The sequence below is a fragment of the Protopterus annectens genome, chromosome 10.part0 (genome assembly GCF_019279795.1).
Source record: "Protopterus annectens isolate FY-2018-M chromosome 10.part0, PAN1.0, whole genome shotgun sequence".
Lineage (NCBI taxonomy): Eukaryota > Metazoa > Chordata > Ceratodontiformes > Protopteridae > Protopterus > Protopterus annectens.
The window spans coordinates 483,331,988-483,354,670 of NC_056744.1; the positions used below are offsets into that span (position 1 = coordinate 483,331,988).

Below are 22,683 nucleotides of genomic sequence, written 5' to 3' on the forward strand. Positions count from 1 at the left end.
GCAATTTCCACGACTTCAAACCATTAGTTAGCTTTAGAAGAGTTGAAAAAGTCACATTTGTGTGCAAACCCTACAGACTTTCCATAGCAAAAGAGAAAAGAAGGCTAAAACCCTGAAAAAAACAATGCTAGGAAAAGAAAAAAAATAAAATGTTCGCACCTTGGCAAAATATCTACAAATAATAAGGGGGTTGGAAAAAAGGACATGCTTACTACAGCAATGATAACTTGACCATCTATTATTACGTTAAGTTTACTTACACAGCTGTACTATGCTCATCATTATGATCACTGTTGCAGCAGCTTAAGCTATACGGGTAGACTACCACAGCTTAAAATAACTATGAAGAGGAAGGAGGAGGAGTCTGCGAACCTCTGGAAAATGGTTCTAACAAAGACTAACCTACATCTAGAGACAAAATGCTTTGTAAAGGTATGTTCAGATGACCAAGTTATTTCCTTTAGAAAACTTCCAGAATACAACCCTTTGCAAAAAGCCACAGATGAAGTCAAGGCCCTAGCAGAGCGAGGCTTGACCCTGACTGGAATAGCTTTGTTGTGGTGGGATTAACAAAAGTCAATAGCCAAATGCAACCAGTTGGAAATCTCCTTTGACACAGAGTGCCCTTTTTTCCTACCCTCACAAAAAATGAACAACTGATTAGAAGTTCCGAAAGATTCTGTTCTGTCAAGATAGTACAAGAGTTGTCTGTGGCCATCCACCAAGGTATGAAGTAACCCTTCACTCTCATTATTAGGTTCTGGAGAGAAGACAGGGAGATGCATAGCTCTGCTTAGGGAAAACTCTGATACCAGTTTAGGCATAAAAGTAGGATTAATTCTCAAAGAAACCCTATCTCTGTGGAAATGAAATAACGCTGACCCACCATAAGAGCTTGCAACTCAGACACTCTTCTTGCAGAGGTCAAAGCAATGATTAAAACTGCTTTTCATGTCAAGAACCTCAAGTTAGTCTGAACAGCTTAGGCTAGTTTAAATGGGGCAACTGTTAACCTAACACAAAATTGAGATCCCAAGGAGGAGCCACTGGTTTTCTGCGAGTCTTCTTATGCAGAACCTCTATTAAAAACATTTTGACATGAGACTGCACTGAAAGAGGAGGATCCATGGATAGACATGCTGAAATGGCCAAAAATACTTGGCAGAGGAATAAGATATGGCCATTTGCTAGTAACTCACAAACACTGTAAAACAAAAGAAACACTAATCCTGAATGACAGCTATGTTTTGTGTCGGCACAAACTAGAAAACCTTTTCCATTTGTTAATATAAGATTTTCTAGTGGCAGGCTTTTCTGTCTCCATTAATACCTGCTGCATGCCTACAGAAAAAAGGTGTCTTAAAGGTATTAAAACCCTATCATCCACGCAGTCACATGCAGGTGCTTGGGGGCCGAGATGTTTCAAACACCACGGATTGTGAGTAAATCCATTCTGTGAGGAAGCTTGTGGTAATTGCTCCTGTCCATTTCCAAGAGAAGAGAAAAGTACAGTTGTATACACTTACCATAAATGTAGATGTTCGAGTGTATTCACTGTTGCAGTCATTACATTTGGGGTAATCTGCTGGCAGGTTGCCCTCAATCGGCCTGAATAACAAAGTCTTGGGTCCTGCGTCAGTTGCTGTCTCCTCTTCCATGACGTCAGGTCGTCAGGGGTATAAAACATGCAGCCGACGCCATTTTAATCAGTTTTTCTTGCCCCAGATGTCAGGTGCCCCCCAAATGGGGAGCAAAAATATATATATATATATATATATATAAACTGAAAATATATAAATGTACCTTAGAAACATAACATTTACCTTCAGCTAAAAGCAAATACACCACAAAGGCTTTTGAGTATAGTGAAGGAAAGAAAAGGGGGCTGGCGGGTTCGTAACCCAGACTGCAACAGTGAATACACTCGAACATCTACATTTATGGTAAGTGTACACAACTGTACTATGATCTTCGTGTTGCAGTCATTACAATTGGCTAGAATCACAAAGCTATGGAAGGGAGGATGGAACTAAACAGCATTAGGAGCAGCTATAAGGCCCTGCAGGACTGCAGTGGCAAAGCCTGCCCTGGATTTACTGAACAGAGGTAAATGATCATGCTTGGTGAACATATGAACTGAGCTCCAAGTAGCAGCTTCTAGAATGTCTCTGGTAGGGACCCCTCTGAGAAAAGCTGCTGACGTAGAGGCAGCCCTGGTGGAGTGGGATCTGATCCTCTTGGGCACAGGTTAACCATGGTGCAAGTAGCAGAAACAAATGCAATGACTTATCCATTTAGAAATAGACTGTTTTGATATAGTCTTCCCCTCTGATCCTGCAGCAAATGCTACCAGTAGTTGCTCAGACTTTCTTAGAGATTTTGTCCTGTTTAAGTAGAATCTCAGTTATCTGTGTACATCAAATGAATGCAGAATTCGCTACCCCTTGTTCTGCGGATTTGGGAAAAAAGTTGGCAGGCGAATGGTCTGGTTAACAGCCACACTGGATACCACCTTAGGCATAACAGAAGGATTGGTCCTGAGGGTCACCCTGTCCGGGTAAAAAATAATGAAAGGTTCCACTGCCATGAGAGCCTGTAGTTCTGAAACCCTTCTAGCTGAAGTGACTGCCAAAAGAAAAGCTGTCTTCCAGGAAAGAAATTTTATATCCGCAGTAGCTGCTGGTTCAAAAGGAGGAAGGGTGAATTTTTCCAGCACAAAATTGAGGTCCCATGCAGGAGTTGGTGCTCTCCTGGGAGGCCTTAAATTTTTGGCTCCCCTGAGATACTGTTTTACCAGTGGATGAGAAAAGAGGGAAGCTCTGTGTTGTAATGAGCCGAGATGGCAGAGGCATGGATTTTTATTGAAGAAAAAGATGGGCCCTTGTCAAGCATCTCAGTTAAGTATTGTAAAATCTGAGGAATATTGGGCTTTGCTGTGTCTATTCCTTGTGCTTGGTTCCAAGCACAGAATCTCTTCCATTTATCAGCATAAGATTTTCTAGTACTAGGCCTTCTGGCTTCCAAAATGACATCCATCACAGATTTACTGAGAGATGTGGTTTGAATAATTAGTTGATTAGCCATGCTGCAAGATTCAGAGATTGGAGCTGAGTGTGCAGAAAATAGTTCTGCTGAGGCAATAGATGAGGTGTTTGAGGCAAGTACCACGGAGGAAGGTGTGACATATTCCTTAGAAGTGGGTACCAGTGTTGGTGAGGCCAGTCCGGAGCAATTAGAATCATTTTTTGTTTTTTCCTGTCTGACTTTTAGTAAGACCTTGGAGAGCAGAGGCAGATGGGGAAAGGCATAGACTGATAGGTTTTTCCAGCTGAAGGAGAGAGCATCCACTTTCCATGCTTCTTTGTGATGAGCTCTTGTGCAGAATTTGTCCAACTGACAGTTTTGGGGAGAGGCAAATAGATCTATGTCTGGGCTTCCCCATTTCTGCGTTAACATGCTGAAGGTTTGTGGATCCAGTTTCCATTCGTGCGGGTCCATAAGATTTTTGCTTAGGTTGTCTGCCAGAGTATTTTGCTTTCCTGGCAGGAATTGAGCTTGAAGATGTATTTGCTAAGTCAAGGCTGTGTTCCACAAGGCCATGGCTAGTCTGCAAAGGGGGTAGGAATGTGTAGCCCCCTGCTTGTTTATGTACCACATAACTGTGGTGTTGTCCGTCTTTATCAGTAGTTGTCCTGGATAAAGTAAGTCCGTGAAGGCGGTCAGCTAGCATTTCTTTCTGGTTGATATGTAGATGCATTTGGTTTGGGCTCCATTTGCCCTGAATGCATCTCCCTGACAGGTGGGCCCCCCAAGCATAGTCTGATGCGTCTGTAGTTCGGGTTTGGGTGGTAGGGGGTAGAGTGAATGACAGCCCCTTGTTTTGGTGACATGTCTCAGCCCACCAAATAAACTCCTGTTGTAGGCAGGGAATGAGAGGGATCACTGTTTCCAGGCTGTGACAATGTTGACTCCATAAGCTTTTTAGGTACCATTGAAGTTTCCTCATATGCAGTCTCGCATATGGAATTAGTAGAATGCAGGATGCCATAAACCCCAAAGCCTGCAGAATTTGTCTTGCAGACAACTGGGTTTTCATTGCCATTTGTTTGAAGTTTGTTGTCAATTGCATTTGTTTGTCTGGCGTGAGGTAAGCCACCTGGGCAGTTGTATTCAAGTTTGCACCCAGGAATGTAATTATCTGAGAGGGTACCAGTTGTGATTTCTTTCCATTTATGGTGTATCCTAGGCATGCTAGAAACTTTTTTACAAATGCCAGATGCTGAAGAAGAGTGCCCTTGTCCTCTGCTTGAATGAGACAATCATCCAGATAAGGATAAACTTGAATGTTTCTTTGACTGCAGAATGCAATTACTGGTGCCAGGCACTTTGTAAAGACCCTGGGTGCAGTAGATAAGCCAAAGGGCAGTGCACAGAATTGGCAATGCAAAAAACCTGCTTTGAAGCGGAGGTATCTTCTGCAAGATTCCCTTATTGGGATATGCAGGTATGCCTCTTTTAAGTCTAGAGTTACCAACCAGGCATTCTTGCCTAGCATAGGCAGTAGCTGTTGTAAAGTCAGCATTTTGAATTTTGGAATATCCAGGAACGTGTTCAGAATCGATAAGTCCAGTATTGGATGCCATGATTTGTCTTTCCTGGGTACCAGGAAAAGTCTTGAATAAAATCCTTGTCCTTTTTCCTTTTCTGGTACTGGTTGACTAGCCCCCATATCCATGAGGGGCATGACTTGTTTCTGGGCCTCTGCCCACTGGTTTTGTGGCAGACCTGGCCATCCGTTTGGAATTGGCAAAGTATGGACATGAAATCTGTAACCCTGGGATACTATGTTTAATACCCACTTGTCCTGGGTAATTAACTGACACTTTTGAGCATGAAGTGCTAGTTTTCCTCCCAAGGGGGCTACCAAAAGAAAAGTGCTTGGAGATGGTAGAGGAAAGTCATTGAGACTGCTTACTGTAGGGTTGTGCTTTGTTACCTCCAGATTTAGAGGTGGAGGCACCCCATTGCTTTGACCTGTAAGATCCCTGTGATTGATATCTGGAGCCTTTTGAGCGCCTGGTTTGCCCTGAGTGGCTCTGTTGAACACAGGAAAGGACCAATTCTTAGTAGGCCAGTGCCTACTGAACCTGGGTGGCTGCACTTGCAAGAAATCTTTTACAGTTTGCATAGATTTAGCTTTGTCTTCCATTTTCTTTAAAACCTCTTCTGCCTTATTACCAAACAGACTATCATGCTGTAAAGGGGCATCCAACAATTTAGCTTTAACATGATCAGGCAGATTTTGCTCCTTGAGACAGGCATGCCTTCTTATCACAGATCCAGTTACGGCGGCCCTGCAAGAGGCCTCCAAGGAATCAAAACCACATTGCAAAGTATGCTTAGTCTCTCCAGAAGAGTAATCCTCAGGAGGAGATGCAGATGGGATGGATTCCTCTGCATCAGAATCCTCATAAGGTGGAATAGAAAATTCCTGATCAGAAGAGGAATCAGAAGAAATGGAAACCTGATCTAAAGATTCATAATGAGTGCCTTGCCTAGGCCTCTTAGCAGGGGTGGGTTGGGAACCCCTGATCAAGGTAATTAAATCCTCAGCCATTTTGATAATTTGTTTTTTAGGCATAGGGGCCTGAGCATGTGGCTCATGCTTCATTTTTTTAGACATAGAAGTTGTTTTTGACCTTGTTTTTGTTGATGGCGTCAGTTTAATATAAAAATGTTGAGGCCTGAAAACACCCTCAGAAGCCGGTGCCTGCTCAGCGGCTCTGGACCTATCCAAGGAAGAGACATCCGCAGGTTCAATACTTTGCGAATCTCGCGGCATACTGGACTCCGAATGGGTCTCGGTAGAGGCCTGCAACTCAAAAGTAGCGGGTATCAGGGGCTGCGAAAGCATCTCACTGAGTACCGGCGAACCAGCGACTGGCTTAGGAAACGCTTCGGCATTGGTTTTGGACCTCGACGGTCTGTCTCTGTCTTTTTCCTTGCGTTTTTTGTGAACTCCGGTAGTCGGATTGCTAACCAACGACATTTCAAGGTAGTTAAATCTTGAACCAAAATATTTAGAAGCAAAAATATACCGACTCTTAATAGTGTGTTGGTTAAATTTAGCACAAAACCGACAGCAAGGCACGTTGTGATCAGGGTCTAGGCAAGGAATACAGTACAAATGAAAATCCTTATGAGGTATTTGCTTCCCAGAAGTAATGCAATTATTAACTTTTACTGACATCGGTAAGGAGCAAGAAAAAGTTTCCAACGGGGTACTTCGCTTTAGTTTGAACACTTCGGTTCTGAAACTCGAAAACGAAAATTTCAGGAGTTGGCCGACCGGCACTTGCGAAATGCTTCTGCTTCGGGCACTGCGCGGCAAGAAAGACTGATTAAAATGGCGTTGGCTGCATGTTTTATACCCCTGACGACCTGACGTCATGGAAGAGGAGACAGCAACCGACGCAAGACCCAAGACTTTGTTATTCAGGCCGACTGAGGGCAACCTGCCAGCAGATTACCCCAAATGTAATGACTGCAACAGTGAAACACGAAGAACATCCACTACTGCATGGGCTAGAAGGAAACACCACAATTATCTTTGGGGAGAGTATCTGAAAATCAGTGGAAAAGCATAAAGGAACTCTCCTGTCAAAGGAAAAGGAAAGGCATCTGTCTTCCTGGTCTTCTGCATGGAGTCTTGGAACAGAATTTTGCCAGTTGATTGTTTAGAGAGGAGGGAGAAAGATCAACTTAAGGAGTTCCCCACAGATGAATCAAAATCTAGGAAGACCCCCCCCCCCCCCGCAAAAAGAAAAGGTTCCATTCATGACAGTCTGTTCTGGTCCTACTCAGCTTGTCTACCACATGATTTTGCTTTGACAGGATGTAAGATGCATGTAGAGTGAGACTGCTTTGTAAAGCTATATCCCATGCTAACATGGCTAGTCTAGCATAGGGTGTAAGATCTAGTCTCCCTTGCTTGTTTATGTACCATATTACTGATGTGTTTTCAGTAAATACTTACAGAGGTCCTGGGGATCACAGCTGATTCGGAGAGTTGAGAGCACTTACAGTAGCTGGCATCTCTTTCACGTTGATGTGCTTTTGATCTATCTGTACTGTTCTAATGATCCTGTACTTTTATGCCCATTGATACTGCAAGCAAAATCTGGGGCATCTGTTGTGACTGGCTGTGCTGAAGAAGGATAAGAGAATAGGAGACCTAGATGTTGTGAAATTTGATGTTGCACCACAATCTCCCTTTTTACATATCTTAGACTTATGCATATGCAGTCTTTAAAGAATGTTTCGACACTTGAGAAAGAGAAGCAATAATTGGATTCAGAAATAATTTTAATGTAATGCTGTGTACAGACACTACTATTTTATAATCCATTCATCCCACCCACAGAAATCTTATGTTTCCTCATTTCACAAGTCAATCTTCAGTTTTTCATGGAATATTTGTTAAATTAAACTTAAGACACAATATGCTAATTTAATTCAGAGCTTCACCCAGTTATTTCTTCCCTAGCAAGAAAGAACATCTGAAGCCCTGCAGAAAGGGTAATAACTTCACACCAAAGGAAAAGTTGTGTCAAAACTGCAATGATGTGGTGAGTGCAAACTTCAAATATCTTTACTCATACTTACAAAGATGTGAATTACTCGTGTCCACAACATCCCAACTCACTCTAATAAAACCACCAGTGCGAAAAGGAAAAGAACAACCAGCCAGTGAATCCACCAATAATTTATTAAAAACTGAACAAACTCTATCCTCTAACATCTCGGCTCAACACAAAAGCCTTCAAGGAGTTTTTAATAAATTATTGGTGGATTCACTGGCTGGTTTTTCTATCCCAGCTCACTCTCTCTACTGTTGCTACTTAAAACACTGAGGAACAATGCATAAATGCAAGATAACTAATGCATTAAAATCGTACCTATTGACTGATACCACTACTTAGGTCATTAAAATCTAAAAAAAGCAACTGATTATCCATAAACCAACCTGCTTCAACAGCAGAGAGTAGGAGGCATCTTCTAATGATACTGACTTCAGAACATTACAAACACAGCACTGAGCCAAGAACGTGTCAAGCTCCATCAGAGCTGTACTTCAGTAAACCTACGGTAGCTAATCCTAAAATTCTAAAACTTAAAAAATGCAAAAATAACCCAAAATTAAAGTAAAACATACATTTAAGATAAATGCTACAGCACAAAGTGTACACATTCATACATACCCTGGCATTCGTTGGCATTTTCTGCTGTAGCCCTTCGCCAGGGCCTGTCATTGAAGAAGGGCAAACACTTGTCACAATCTGCCCCATACGTATTGTGCTTGCAGTTGCAAACAAGCTTCCCAAACTCATTCTTTACGCACTCACTAGCATGGCCATTGCATTTACACCTACAGAGGAATAAGACGATTAAAGATATTAAGTGTCTTGGGCTTGTTCTTTCAAAGAAACTGCACACTATATAATAAAAAAACGTTTGTATAAGCAACATGTTTCAGCCTTTTTAGCTTTTTAAACAGTGCTAATGAACACGTTCAAAAAAAGCTTCCATACTAAGACAGTGTGTCTTTCACTCAAGTCAACTCAGACCATACTTTACTCTATTTTATGTGGGACCAGCAGTTACTTCCGAACCACTCAATTAAACAATTCTTTTTTTTCTGGTCCTTTAGGCAAATGGACTGTTTTCACTAACATATGCTTGCTTCTGTTTTGAGCTCTCAAAGACTGTAATGTAACACATACAAACAAATACCATGCAAGGAAAAGAGTGAAAGGAGGAAAGCAGTGATGGTTGGTTGGTTCAGACAGAAGATTCTCAAGGGTGCTGCCAACGACCAAGGTTCAGAGATGAATCAGGTCATGGGGCAGACTATGTGACATGAACGGTTAATGATTTTACATTGAAGTTGGGCACATCCAGCCCATCTGCTCCAGGAACAGCAGCTGAAGTAATAGCCCTATGCCCATTCTTTAAGAACCGGGAATCCCCAATCAGTTAATTTGCTACATAGTGATAGTATGACAGTCCAGAGTAAGCCAGCTCTCGGGCCCTGCAGGACAGTCTACCTTCTGCTCCAGTGCAGCAGCCTTCCCCCTGAGGTAGCTCTTCTGAGTTCTGTTAAATGCTGCCTATAAATGGGAAGCACACTTCTGTAAAATGAATTCCCCTCAGCTTACTATGCAAGTTGCTCACAACAGTGTATGTGTACGCTCGTTAGCCTGGAGCTCCATAGGGTGAACATCTATTGCTCCCACTGTCACTCATGGTGTGCCAGAACCCCACCCTCAGGATGGCAAGCTGGCAACAGATGCTCACTTTCATCCTCACCACCTCCTACATGCTCCAACGCTGCTATTCAAACTCTTCTCATGTGATGTAGTCAAGAGTTTTATCCCTTTATGCCATGAAGTTGCCGGCACCATGATTTAGCCTTAACTAAAATATATTTAAATACACAGCCCAAAACGATATCAGTCTGACTAACATACTCCTACTTAAAAGTGAACTAGCAAGCCAACCTAAGAATCATCGACCAATAACTTAGCTTTCACCAAGATGTAAGCTGTATAGTGGAATTGACGGATACAGTCCACTGCCATACAGAAAGTACAGTTGTGTAAGTTAATGTGTCACAACAGTACATGTTCACATAAATCATTGTTGCAGTAGCATTTAGCTGTATGCTATGTATCCTGCCAAGGATACTGAACATCTGGTCAGCATACAAAACTTTTCTGCATCTGCCTCATGCACTCTAGGTAAGCTCAAGCACACAAGCTTTCTGTTACAATGCCAAAATTCAGAGATCTTTTTTCCCTAAAGAGGAAGGCTGAAGCCTAATGCTCTAGAAAAAGTATATCAAGTAGTAAAATGGCATATCAGGAAAAATAAATAAAAGTGAAAGGGGCCTTACCCTGGCCAGGGTAAGACATGCAAATAAAAAGGGGGAAGGAAGTAAGGAGGGTGTTAGTATTGTAACAGTGATTCATTCTAACGTCTTTTGTTATGGCAAGGTAATTTACAAAGTACAGTTGTGCCTGTTTACCATAAATGCAAGTGTTTGAGTCTCTTCACTATTGCAGTAATAACCACATGGGTATTCCTTAGTGTGGTAGCCCTTGGCAGGCCCCAGTACCAGAGATTTAACTCTCTCCTGGCTTGGCAGATGCCCTGCACCTGACATGAGGAAATGTGGTTATAAAGATGATCGACCAGATCTATCTTACAGGTGTTTCCTGCTCACAGAAAATAGGAGGAGTTCCCCAAGATAAGCTCCAGACCTGGAGCACAAGTCACCAAAAAGTTCACATTTTGAAGGGCAAGGAACCCTAAAGACCTAATGAGAAGGAAAGAGAGGGGGGGGAGAAAGACAGAGAGAGGGGGAAAAGAGAGAAAGACAGAGAGAGAAAGGGGCATTGGGAGGTAAAATGGAAGGATATGCCCAAGCTAAAGCTTGAGAGAGGGGATGGAGAGGGGGGAAGACGCACTGCAATAATGAAAACACTCTAATATCTACATATAAGGTAAGTAGACACAACTGCACTATGTTCACTGTGTTTCAATGTTGCAGTAATAACCATATGGGAAGATTCCCAAAGCTGAGAAGGTGGGAGGCTGGAAGAATAAAGGACATTTTAAAGGGAGGCTAGAATATCATGCAAGACTGCAGAAGCAAATCCTGACCTGGATTTGGAGAAAATAGGAAGATTATAGTATTTGGTAAAGTGAGTACAGAGGACCAAGCAGCACCCTCTAAGAAAGACACTGTTGGTAGCAGCAGCGCTGATGGAATTAGATTTGGTATGAGGTAGAATTTGTTTCTGTGACATTGGCAACAAAAGGCAACACAGTTTGAAGTCCACTTAGAAATGGTTTGTTTGTTAATAGGAGTTCCCAGCTTGTTATTAACATAAGTTATAAAAAAGTTGGTTGGACTTTCTATTTGCCTTGGTACTATCCAGATAGTATTTGAGCTATCTGTGAACATCAAGTGAATGGAGGATAGGTTCTCCCCTATTTTTGGGGATGATGAAAGAATGCAGGAAGAAGAATGGATTGATTAAGGTTAAATTCAGAAACCACCTTAGGCATGAAAGAGGAGTTAGTTAGGAAAGAAACCCTTTACTGGTAAAAAATGAAATAGAGCTCAGTGCAAACAAGTGCTTGGAGTTATGAAACCTGTCGATTTCTCTTGATGATGGTCACAGAAGCTCCTCAACAGAGTTGGCTTGGATCAGGAACTTGTCTAGGAAAGAACAGATTTGAATCACCTTGGCCCCGCAGTGAGCCAACAATGGAACCAGGCATTTGCTGAACACTCTGGGGGCAGTAGAAAAGCCAAAGGGCAGAGTAGAGAACTGGTAATGATTTCCACTTGCTTTGAAGTGTAGAAGCTTCCTGTGAAATCTTGCAATGTGAATGTAAGCTTCCTTTACACCTAAGGTTACCACATAGGCTTTTAAAGCAAGCATGGGTAAGAACTTTTGCAAGGTAAGAATTTTTAATTCTGGGGCCAGGAGAAATCGGTTTAGGCCTGATGGATCTGGAATGGGTCTCCATGTTCCTTTTTTCTTTGAACAAGAAAGAGTCTTAAGTAACACCCCCTTTTCCTTCTCCTGGGAGAGCACCTCCTTCAATTGAGCCTTGCTATAAAAGTAGACCTACTTGGTTCATACTTTCTTTAACCTTATTTAGTGGAATAGTATGAATGCCAGCAGGCTTTGGGAGGGAGGGAAGAGAGTCTGTATCCTGATTTGATGATAATTAGCACCCACTTGTCTTGGGTAATAATGACCCATTCATTGTGAAAGAAAATTAACCTTTCTTCTAGCTTTGATGGAATACTGGAGGTTTAGAAAAAAGGGTAGGTTGGGGTGGGGGACAAGGAGGGGATTGGGTTAGTCATGTTTGCACACTGCTGGTCCCCTGAGACTGGGAATCACTTGGAGTGGAAATAGATTCTGATTGCCATGCTGTATCTTGGGTTGTCTTGGTGGTTTGTCCTTTGTAAGCCTTTCCCCTCTTTGTCTTTGTTGTGAGGGAGGGAATGACTAGGACTTAGTATAGTTTCTACTAAACCCATGGGACTGAGCCTGCAAATAGTCCATGACAGCCTGTACAGATTTAGCTTTCTCCTTCAGTTTTTAGAAATAGTGTCTGCTTCGAGTCAAACAAAAAGTCTTTGTCTAGAGGGACATCTAGAATCTCAGACTTAACATGGCCTGAAAAGGATCGCTCCCTTAACCAGGCATACCTGCGGATAACAAGATCCTGGCAAAGTCACCCTGCTTTATGCTTCAACATCATCATAGCCATAATGCAAAGAATGCTTTTCAACTTGGGAAATAGAGATGCAGATGTTCAGCAGTTCTTTGGAGACAGCTGCGTCTTCCACCCCCTCCAGTTTTTTTTCATGTAGTCCAGCAGAATTTCCTGGTACTTAACCATATGGAACTGGCAATAAAGTATAGTTTTGTAAAATCCTACCATAACTGTAGATGTTCCTCTCTTCTACATACTGCTGTATCCATAAGAGAGTCTGCCTCTGGTTGACTTGTATGTCCAGCTATTATACAACAGATAAATGTTATTGCTACCATTTTAGGCTGACGGTAATCCTGAACTTTCCAAAGGAAATACTCCATCATTTTATGATGTCTCTCACCAAAGGTGAAGCTGATGCTAAAACATCCTCTGAGTCAGAATCAGAATATGAGCTTGTGGACAACTATTCTTCATAAGCCAGCTCATCCTCATCTGAAGATTCTTGGGGGTGGGCAGGCTCCTTCTTTCTTTTCATGGAAACAGATTCCACAGGGGCAGGAGGTTTGGTAGGACTGTACTGCCTAGAAGCCACAATGTGGAGTAAATCCTCAGCCAGTCTAAGCAGGTCCTGCTGATAAGCCTGAGTAAGTAGGGAGCCTAAAGGTCTAGGCTAAGGCATAGAAGAAAGAATCACTTAGGTGTGGCTTTAAGATTGGTCCTGGGTGTGGAATCAGAGGTACTGGGACCAGGCCACAAAAGGGTGGCAGTGGTCTCTGCACAGTCAACTGATGTCCCCTCAGAGATTTTTGGGATTCTACCCTCCCTATCTAAAGCCCTAACATGGAAGTTGGAAGCAGTTTCCTGAAAAAAAGTCTCAGACCCAACAGACAGACGTTGTCCAACTTGTGTGGACATAGAGGGGTCAAGAAGCATGTTGGAATCCAAAAGGCACTAAACAGCAGCCTTCACCACTTCCTTGGTCATCAGAATGGACTGCAGTAAGATTAGGTGGTCTGGCTGAAGGTGAAACCATCATCTGCCACCCAATAGTTTCAGACACTTCTCCCTGTTTCTGAGAGAAGGATCAGCAGATGCCATAATACATGAGGATTCATAATATATTTTCCTTTCTTTAAATATTGAGCAAGAGACTCAGCCTTACAAGGAATTATGTGCTTATTGAAATGGACACAATGGGGGCAATTAGGAATATCACGCTCTGGGCCTAATCCAAAATGACAAAGGGAGTGAAAAGTCCCGATGTGGAAACTGTTTTGCACAATCAAGACAGATATTAGTTCTGGAACTCATCTAAGAATACACAATCAAAAGAGAAAAGGAAGTTTTCTCCAACAGGGCACTTAGCTTTGAGAAGCACTCTGGTCTTCAAACCGACTGATGCAGTCATCAGTGTGGATGCTTCTGGCTCCAGCTGCGAGATGGCACTGGCTGACAACTCTTATACCGATAAGTCCTGACTTCAGATGTAAGGCATCTACCAGGACAGGAGGGGGGACTTAAATCTCTAGTACTCAGGCTGGCCAAGAGCTACCACACCAAGCAATACCCATATGGTTATTACTGCAACAGTGAAACACAATAAACATCTACACAACTGTCATCACCACATCACTGTTGCAGCACAGGAAGCAAGTGTGGAGGTAACAGAGCCAGAATCCAGAACACACTAGAGAACAGATCTAGCAAAGCTTGCTCCGCCTCTGGAAAAGGTGTCAATTTTATAGTGCTTAATGAAAATATGTACAAAAGGCCAAGAAGCCAGCTTTATAATAGCTTTAGAGTCCAAGTTCATCTCCTTCCAAAAGGGTACACAAGTTTCTACAACTTTAGTGTAGTTAACCTTAACATTCTGAGGGTTTTTTCTATGAAGGGAATAACCAAGCTGACTATGCTGAGACAGCCTCATATAAATGGTTTGCTTGGAAATTGATGGCAAGAAAACAAAAGCAGAGTCAAAGGGAGGACAATAAAGAGTTGGCCCAACATTCTGAAACCTTTAATCTTGTTCAGGTAGTACCTGGGTTGGTTGAGGACATCCAAGCTATGATGAATTCTTTCCCATTTAATTTTTGGTTTCAGGAAGAACACAGGTAGATGGATAGTTTGAGTCAAAGTAAATTCAAAATAACTCTTGGGATGAGGGTCGTGTTGGCTCTAACACTCACTCCACCCTTATGGCAAACCAAAAAGGGGAGAGAAGACATGAGAGACTGCATTTTAAACACTTGCATAAATCAGAGCAACAAGTACAGCTGTTTTCCAAGTAATACATTTCATGTAAAAATGGGTGCATATTCCAAGGAAGGTAAAATTAGCATCTCCAACACAAAATTAAGATCCAAAGATGAAGCCATCCATTTTCTAAGTAGTCTAATAATATGTAAAACCACTTTTGAGAAATGTTTGGTGAAAAAAAAAGAAGAAAGAGGGATCTAATGGCAGACAAGCAGAAATAACTGAAAGATTCACTTTGATAAAGTCTTGATTTGCGCAATTCACATAAGAAGAAGAGAAACAATGAAGCCCTCTCATGACATGGATCCTGGTTTCTAATGTCACCTTCCAGAAAATCTCTTCTATTTGGCTAAGTAGATTCCATAGTATAAGGTTTTCCAGCCTTTTTTAATACCAGTTGCACATAGTCTGAAAAGAGGCATCTAAAGGGGATCAAAACATAAAAGCTTACACAGAGACTTCCAAGATGGCTACATTGTGAAACAGCTTAATTTCAGCTCTCCCAGTGTGAAATGAGAAACTTAACAGATAAGGGCCAGGGAATCTGACACTTTTAGTAAATTCAGTTACTGGCTAGTAAGTACCCTGCCTGGACGTCAGCAAAGAAGAAACTAAGAGGGCCTGAAAGAAAATCCAACTGTAAAAGTTGAAAAGAAAACACTGACTGGAAAGAATCCTGTGTCTGTTCAGTAAAAAAGAAGTTCAAGCTCCACCTCTGGTACAAGACATAATTTCCAGTATTACTGAGGAAAAATAAGACAAATGTACTCAGATTAAAATAAGTGAATTGAAGGAGTTTATCAACTCAAATAACAAAAGGCCAGAAAAATGGAAGAAGCTTTAAACAGATAATCAGAGGAACTGATAAAAATCAGTGGTCGAAATGAAGAAAAGGCTGGCTGATTATGACACTGCTCAAAAAGAGATATTTCAAAAATGGTAAAATTACAGGATAGAGCACACAGGAAAGACTTAGGATTTTCTGTTGTACCAAATTAAATGGAAGGAACAGACTTTATTAATGTTATGAAGGCACAAATAAGAAACTGGACTGGTATTCCATAGCAGGATTTAACTGAAAGGGCACACCATGTGTGCGGTCAAAACCTAGTCATGAGAAAGCAGCCAAGACTTGTATTAGTAAAGATGCAATACTGCCAGCAGAAACAGCTGATCCTGACAAAGGTGTGGCAGAAGGACAAAGTATTAAAAGTTGAAGACAGTAAAGTGTTAATAATTTTTCACTGTACACCAGGCAAAAGAGAAGCAAATTAATTCCAGTAATTAGGGAATATCTAGAGCTGGGTGTGTGATTCAAGCTACTACACCTAGCTGTCTTCAGAATAATTTTTCCTGGAGAATCAAAGTAATTTTTGACGTAGAAGAAGCTAAGGAGAAAATACAAAAGTCTGTTGAACATAAAGTGAGACATCAAGCAGAAGAGGACTTTGCTTGTCATTCTTCTGATAACAAATGTTTATAGAAAGGCTTGGCCAGTGAAACCTTTTCCAATGTTCCAAAGGAAAATGCTAGAGAGAAAAGTACAGGAGTTGACTAGAAGAATCACGATTACATTGGAACTGAACTGGAAACTAGTGCTGGGAGATGTAGATGAACAGGAAGAAGAGTAGCAACATGGACATTAGTGAATAAATGTGAAATAGCAAATAATCAATCACATTTGTGAAACATAACTTTACAAGAAAAAGTAGAAAGTATGGACTTTTATTGACTGTTAAAACTTGTGGAGTGGGGCTGACAGGCTTTTGCTCAGCTTCATGTCACTAAGGTTTGGAAGAGCGCTAAGAGGAAGGAACAGATAACTAAGTAAAACAATTTCTGTTCTTAACAGTACTTCTGTAAACCTTTTCATGATATAATTTATATGTTATCTAGTAAAGCATTTTCAGATACTGTTCTATGTAATAAAGATACTACAGTAAACAAGGCTTTTTTCTTTCTTTCTTATTTTCTGACATTAAGAAAAGTAGGCATTATTATGCAAAAAATAAAGGTGGGAAAAGGCTGGACAAAAGCAAGCTTAAGTTAATAGGTGGTGATCTTGAGTTGCCAAAGTGGGGGATGAGGTGTAAAAGTACACAGATCATAATATACTGTATGTAGAGCTGAAATGCTTACTTTTACATAGGTGAATACCTGGATTAAGACCTTTGGCTTAATTTAATAAGTTGCAAGTGGAAGCAAGTAAATAAGAGAACACAATGTAATGAAAAGGTTTCCTTTAGAAATAAACGTTCAGCATGACTTTAGAAGCCTGCAGCTGTGGACTACATTTTTTCTTAAGTTTTCCTTGAGACAAGCTGAATATAGAGCAATAAAAATCCACAGCACTTATTTTTCATCTTTATCCCCCTTAAAGAAACATCAGACAGCAATTAGTGCAAGTAGGACCACAGGCAGTAACATGCATCTTAGTGTGGATGACCTTAACTTTAGGTCAGATAATGCCTGTGTGTGTGGCTGTCTATTTAGGACAACTGTTCCTATTAGGAGGGTTAACATTCATTATTTGAATATGTACATAGTTTTATGTGCTTGTATTAAGTTAATATGTTCTGGGGGGGTGTTTGGCTTTTTATTTGAGCATTTTCATTAAAACAAAGTCTTGTGAGATGTTCCAAGGGTTTAAATTGAGAGAACAATAAAACAACTGTGCAAGAGATCAACCTGCCAAACATTAGTTGGTGCATGCATATCTCTCAAGTGCCCAGATTTTCACCTCATAATCCATGGTGGTGCAGCGGTAGCATTGTTGCCTCACAGCAAGAGGTTCACCCGTTCGATTCTCGGCTGGAGTGCGGGGAGTGCCTTCTGTGTGGAGTCTGCATGTCCTCCCCGCGGTTGGGTGGGTGTTCGAAAGACATGCGTAAACGGGCATGCCTTCGTTGAAGGTTGAACGTGGAGCTGGCACCTCGGCTTTCGTGAAAATATACTGCCAATCATTAGCGGACCGGAGTTCCGCTGTGGCGACCCCTAACCAGGAAAAGCCGAAAGACAACAACAACTTTGTCTGTTCCACATATAATCTGTGGTTTTCTGACAAATCACTTGAAGAGTGAAGTCACTAAACAATAGCATGCATTTGGGTTTCAGACATCAATCCTTTAGAAAAATGCACACTTGCATAAGTTCTGTTATTCTAGCAAATTTCTAAGTTTATAACAGCAATATTTAAAACTTGTCCCTATTTTTGGTCTTCTCCTATTTAGGCTTTGTCCAGATTTCTTACATGTACCCATACCTGTCAACCTCTTAGTGTAACACAAAAACTGGAAACGGACATCTAAAAAAGCTGTCATATATAACAGGTGGGGATAATAACTTAGTATAATGGAGAAACCTTCCACATTACTTTGGAATATGAAGGGTCTCACAGGTATAAATAAAGGAAAGAATACTGAATTATATTAAGAAATGCAAGTGCAAATAGCACTGCTACAGAAGACACATTTGAAAAGAACTGACCATGTGAAACTGATAAAGAATGGATACTATCAGGGACAAAGGAAAGGAGGAGAATTTACACTAATTGTTAGAGGAATTCCATCAGTGACAGAAGAAGAAAAAATAGGTGATAATGACAGATTTGTGGTAGTAAGGGGCTAATGGCAAGGGAGGAGTATTATGGTGGCAAGTATTTATATTTCACCTAAAGCTGCTATTACAGAGCTTAGAAACTGGGAAAAATAATCAGCTTTCAGGAGGGAACATTACTTACAGGAGGGACTGGAATTTGATATGTAACAGTGAGGACATTTCTGGGAAGCCTAGAAGGGAAAATATAACAAAAGAGGGTAGGTTTCTGAAGAAATTTCTGAAAATATTTGGTATGAAAGTCATGAATTCAATAGTAGGAACTCTGAAAGAACTTGCATATTATTCCCCAAGGTTCAATACCTTTACCAGATAAGACAGAAATATCTCACGGGAACATGTGCAATTAACTGAGAGCTTTGACACACATGGGAAAAAAAATTTAGATCATGCGCCAATAATAAAGATAAAAATGAATGGTACTGAAGTAAAAATGAGACACTGGTGCTTTCTCACTATCTGCTAAAAAAACAGGATTTTCGGGAATGGGTAGTGGAAATTACTTGGGAGTTATTAGGTACGATGGAAAGTTCTTCAGAAACTAGAGCTAATGAATGAGATAAAATAAAAGTGGAGTTTAAAAATAAGACAAATAAAAGAAAAAGAGACATGGTTAAGAAGTATCAAGAATTATTTAGAGGGGCTGAGAAAGCTTTACGTATTACTGAACACAGGGAATCTCACAGAACAAGAAGAGGCAGGACTGCAGGGTACTAACAAGAAAATAATGGAGTACATAGATAATATGCATGAGTTTAGAAAGATTGCTGTTAAGCAACTTCTTTGATGATGACTCTAGAGTACAAAAACTTTCAACACAATGACTTAGGCAACAGAAATTTGAAAGGGTTGCTGTTGCCAAACTTAGGGAGCCTATAAAAAAAAACAACCAGAGATCCTGTAGAGGTACTAGAGATACTTTGGAAATTTTATGAATATTTGTATAAAGCAGAGGAATGGGAAACTCAAGAAAAAGTACAAATGGAAATATGTATGGAAGATTTAACTATGCCAGATAGATGAGGCTCAACAATTAACAGTTAAGATAGGAGGACATGAGATAAAAACAGTGATGTATAACAAATCTGCAGAAAACCCTCCAGGAATAAATGACATTCTGGTGGAAGTTTAGAAGTTAGGAGGGAAGAAAGTGATAAAGATCTGCATAGTTTTGCTTAACAGTATTTTAAAAGGAGAGACCTCCTGGAAATAAACCTGTGGTAGCCGTCATACCCAATGATGGTAAAAAACCCATCAGATCCAGCTTCATACAGGCTTATTTCAATTTTAAACCACGACTATAGTGTTTACATCTACAATGGCTAAGAGAATGGTAAAGACGTTGCCAAAATTGCTAGATATGGATCAATGTGTTTTTGCGAAGTGGATGCAAACATCTGACAGCATTAAAAGAACAACCCCTTAAAATCAGTAACAGGAAGTACTCCACATTTTTATTAAGTGATGGTTTGTCAACATTCAGTGTCCCTCCAAACCCCAAGAACACAACAGCCTATGCTGAATTGCTCTCAGAAACTCTGTACAAACATGTCATTGTCTGCAGAGAGGCTGCTGTATCTACCACAAGTAAGCATAGGACTGACTCCAGAAACAAACCGCCCACAAGATATACAACAAAAGAAAAAAAATGATGGCAAAAATTAGGAATCGTAATTCCCATAAAGATAAAAACTCATAAAACTAAATGGGCAACTAAAAGAGATAATTATGTCAAGCAAAGTAAATTTTGAGGTTAACATAGTCTCTTAGATGAAAGATAAGCATAAGTCTTCCTTTGGCTATGTCAGAAACCTCAAAAGCATCACACAGAAATGTGCAGAACTGGTGGCTATTGGTGCCACCTTCACAGAGCCTGGAGATACAGCAAATCTGTCAGTGGACACATTCAGTTCCACTTTAACCCCCTCTCATCCCCCCCCAAATAATCTCAAACATAACCCCTCCAACTATAACTATGGAACTTGTACTAGCTGTCCTCTCTAAAACTAAGAACATGGCCTCAAAGGACCCCAAAACATCTCAGGATGCCTCTTGAACAATCTAAAATATGACTTATCAGTACTCTGAAGTCATTACTTAAATATAGTCTTAATACAGGCTTTGTGCCACATGAATGGAGGACTGCGACAGTCATCCCCCTTCATAAGGGAGAACCTTCATCAGATTATGAAAAACTACAGACCCATTAGTCTGAGTAGTCTTATTTGCAAAGCCATGGAAATTATCAATAATGACATGGATCTCTAGACACTGGATCCATCCCAATTTGGACTTCTCAAATGAAGGTCATGCTTACTGGATCTGATAAGACTTCTTTGAAAAATTCATTAAGGCAATGGATGAGGGGAACATTGTGCAAACTGCTTACCTAGATCTGCCTAAAGCATTTGATACAATACCCCACTCAGGTACTGTCAACAAACGTAAGGAAAGTACAGTTGTGTAAAACCTTACCACAGCAATGGATGTCCTTCTGTCACTGTTGCAGTACTCATAACTAAAAGGATCTCCCATCAAGGATAGCTCAACGTCCAACATCCAGCCAGTATACCAAAGTCATTAGTACTTACAGTCGCCGTATGTCATGTATGCTCCCAGCAGAAGGCATAGGGCATAAAATTAACATACAGATGCATACACTCAGAAACTGAAAAGCCCCTGGAGGAAAAGAATGTCCTAAGGGACAAGGAAGTACATGTGCATCCAGAAGGAGAAAAGGGAGAAGAGCCCCTCGGCCAAGAAGGCAATAAATAACAGATTAGAGCAGAGGGGGGCAGGAGGGAGGGAGGGAATACTGCAATAGCGAAGACATCAACTGTTATGGTAAAATTTTACACAATTATGTCCTTCCATATTACTGATGGAGTATTCATAACCGAAGGGAGAGTACAACAGCTCAAGGAAACCTGGGGGAGAAGGATGGCATGGAAGAGCCTTCTAGAAACCCATGCAGGATAGCCCTGCCAAAGCCAGCTCTAGCCCTGGAAATAATATCCAACTTGTAATGTTTAGTGAAAGTATGAACAGAAAACCAAGTAGCCCTGGTAGAATGAGCCTTTACTGATGAGGAAAACATTTACCATGAAAAAGAATAACAAAAGGAAATGGCCTTAGAAAGCCAGGAAGAGATGGCTTGCTTAGAAACAGCCAAACCCAAAGACCTGGGATGGAATGAAACAAAAAGCTGGTCAGATATGCAAAAACTTTAGTTTTATCCAAATAATATCTGAACTGTCTATGCAAATCCAAGATGGGAAGAACCTTCTCACTGGCAGACTGTGGTCAAGTCAAAAAGGAAGACAGATGAATAGACTGATTAAGGGAGAACTCATTAACCACACTGGGCATACAAGAAAGGTGGGCATAAAAGAAATGTTAGTAAAAACAGAAACCTTGTCTCTGTCGAAAACTAAGAAAGGAGGGACAGACATGAGAACCTGAAGTTCAGACACTCTCTTGGTCGAAATGAGAGCCAAAGAAGAAAGTACAGTTTTGTACCTACCATAAATGTAGATGTCCGAACTGGATAGCATCTGCAGTCATAACAAGTGGGTTGTCCTGTCGTCAGGCAGCCCTGCAGTCGGCCGGATTCCAAAGTCCGGGTCCGGCTTCGGCTGATGTCGCACTCCACCCGACGTCATCTCTGTTGGTCTTCGGGTATAAAAGCATCAGCCGACGCCATTTTCCTCAGTGTTTCTTGCCCCAGATGCCAGTAGCCCTCTTGTAGGCTAAAAATTTGGATAGATGCCAATGTTTCCAAATAGATAGAGGTAAACACAACAATAAGCATATATGTACATATATACAAACAAATACACCATAAAAGACTCCCCCCCAACAGCTAGCTATTAGGAGGGTGAACACCCTAGGAGTACCACAGAGGGGAAGGAGGGAGGGTAATCCTGACTGCAGATGCTATCCAGTTCGGACATCTACATTTATGGTAGGTACAAAACTGTACTATGTCCTTCATGGATGCATCTGCAGTCATAACAAGTGGGTAGAATACCATAGCCAACTAGGGGAGGAGGATAAAAGTAGATTATGGTGTGTTTAGGATCCCTTGCAGTACAGCAGTGGCAAACCCTGCTCGGGATCTGGAATATAGAGGCAAATTATAATGCTTGGCAAATGTATGCACGGAGGTCCAAGTAGCCGCCTCAATAATGTCTTTGGTTGCCACTCCTCGTAAGAAGGCTGTGGTAGTGGCTGTTGCCCTTGTAGAATGAGGTCTTATGTTCTGTGGAATTGGTTTTCCATGGAAGGAGTAACAGTATCGTATGCAATTTCCTATCCATTTGGAGATTGTCTGTTTGGAAATAGCTTTTCCTTCCCTTCCTGTTGCATAGGCTACAAAAAGTTGGTCAGTCTTTCTGCTATTTTTGTTCTGTCCAAGTAGTAGCGTAGCTGTCTATGTACATCCAAGGTATGCAGTATTCTTTCCCTCTGTTTTGTGGGTTGGGAAAGAAGGTAGGTAGGTGGATT

At 41.1% G+C, this 22,683-nt stretch overlaps 1 protein-coding gene across 1 annotated transcript in view; it reads right to left on the minus strand.

Moving 5' to 3' along the window:
• Positions 1-22,683, minus strand: part of LAMC1 (laminin subunit gamma 1) — a gene marked incomplete in the record, with an annotated part of 2,174,645 nt that overhangs the window by 1,253,498 nt on the left and 898,464 nt on the right. The window contains 1 exon segment of the mRNA XM_044085382.1: positions 8,262-8,428. Coding sequence (XP_043941317.1) covers positions 8,262-8,428 — 167 coding nt within the window.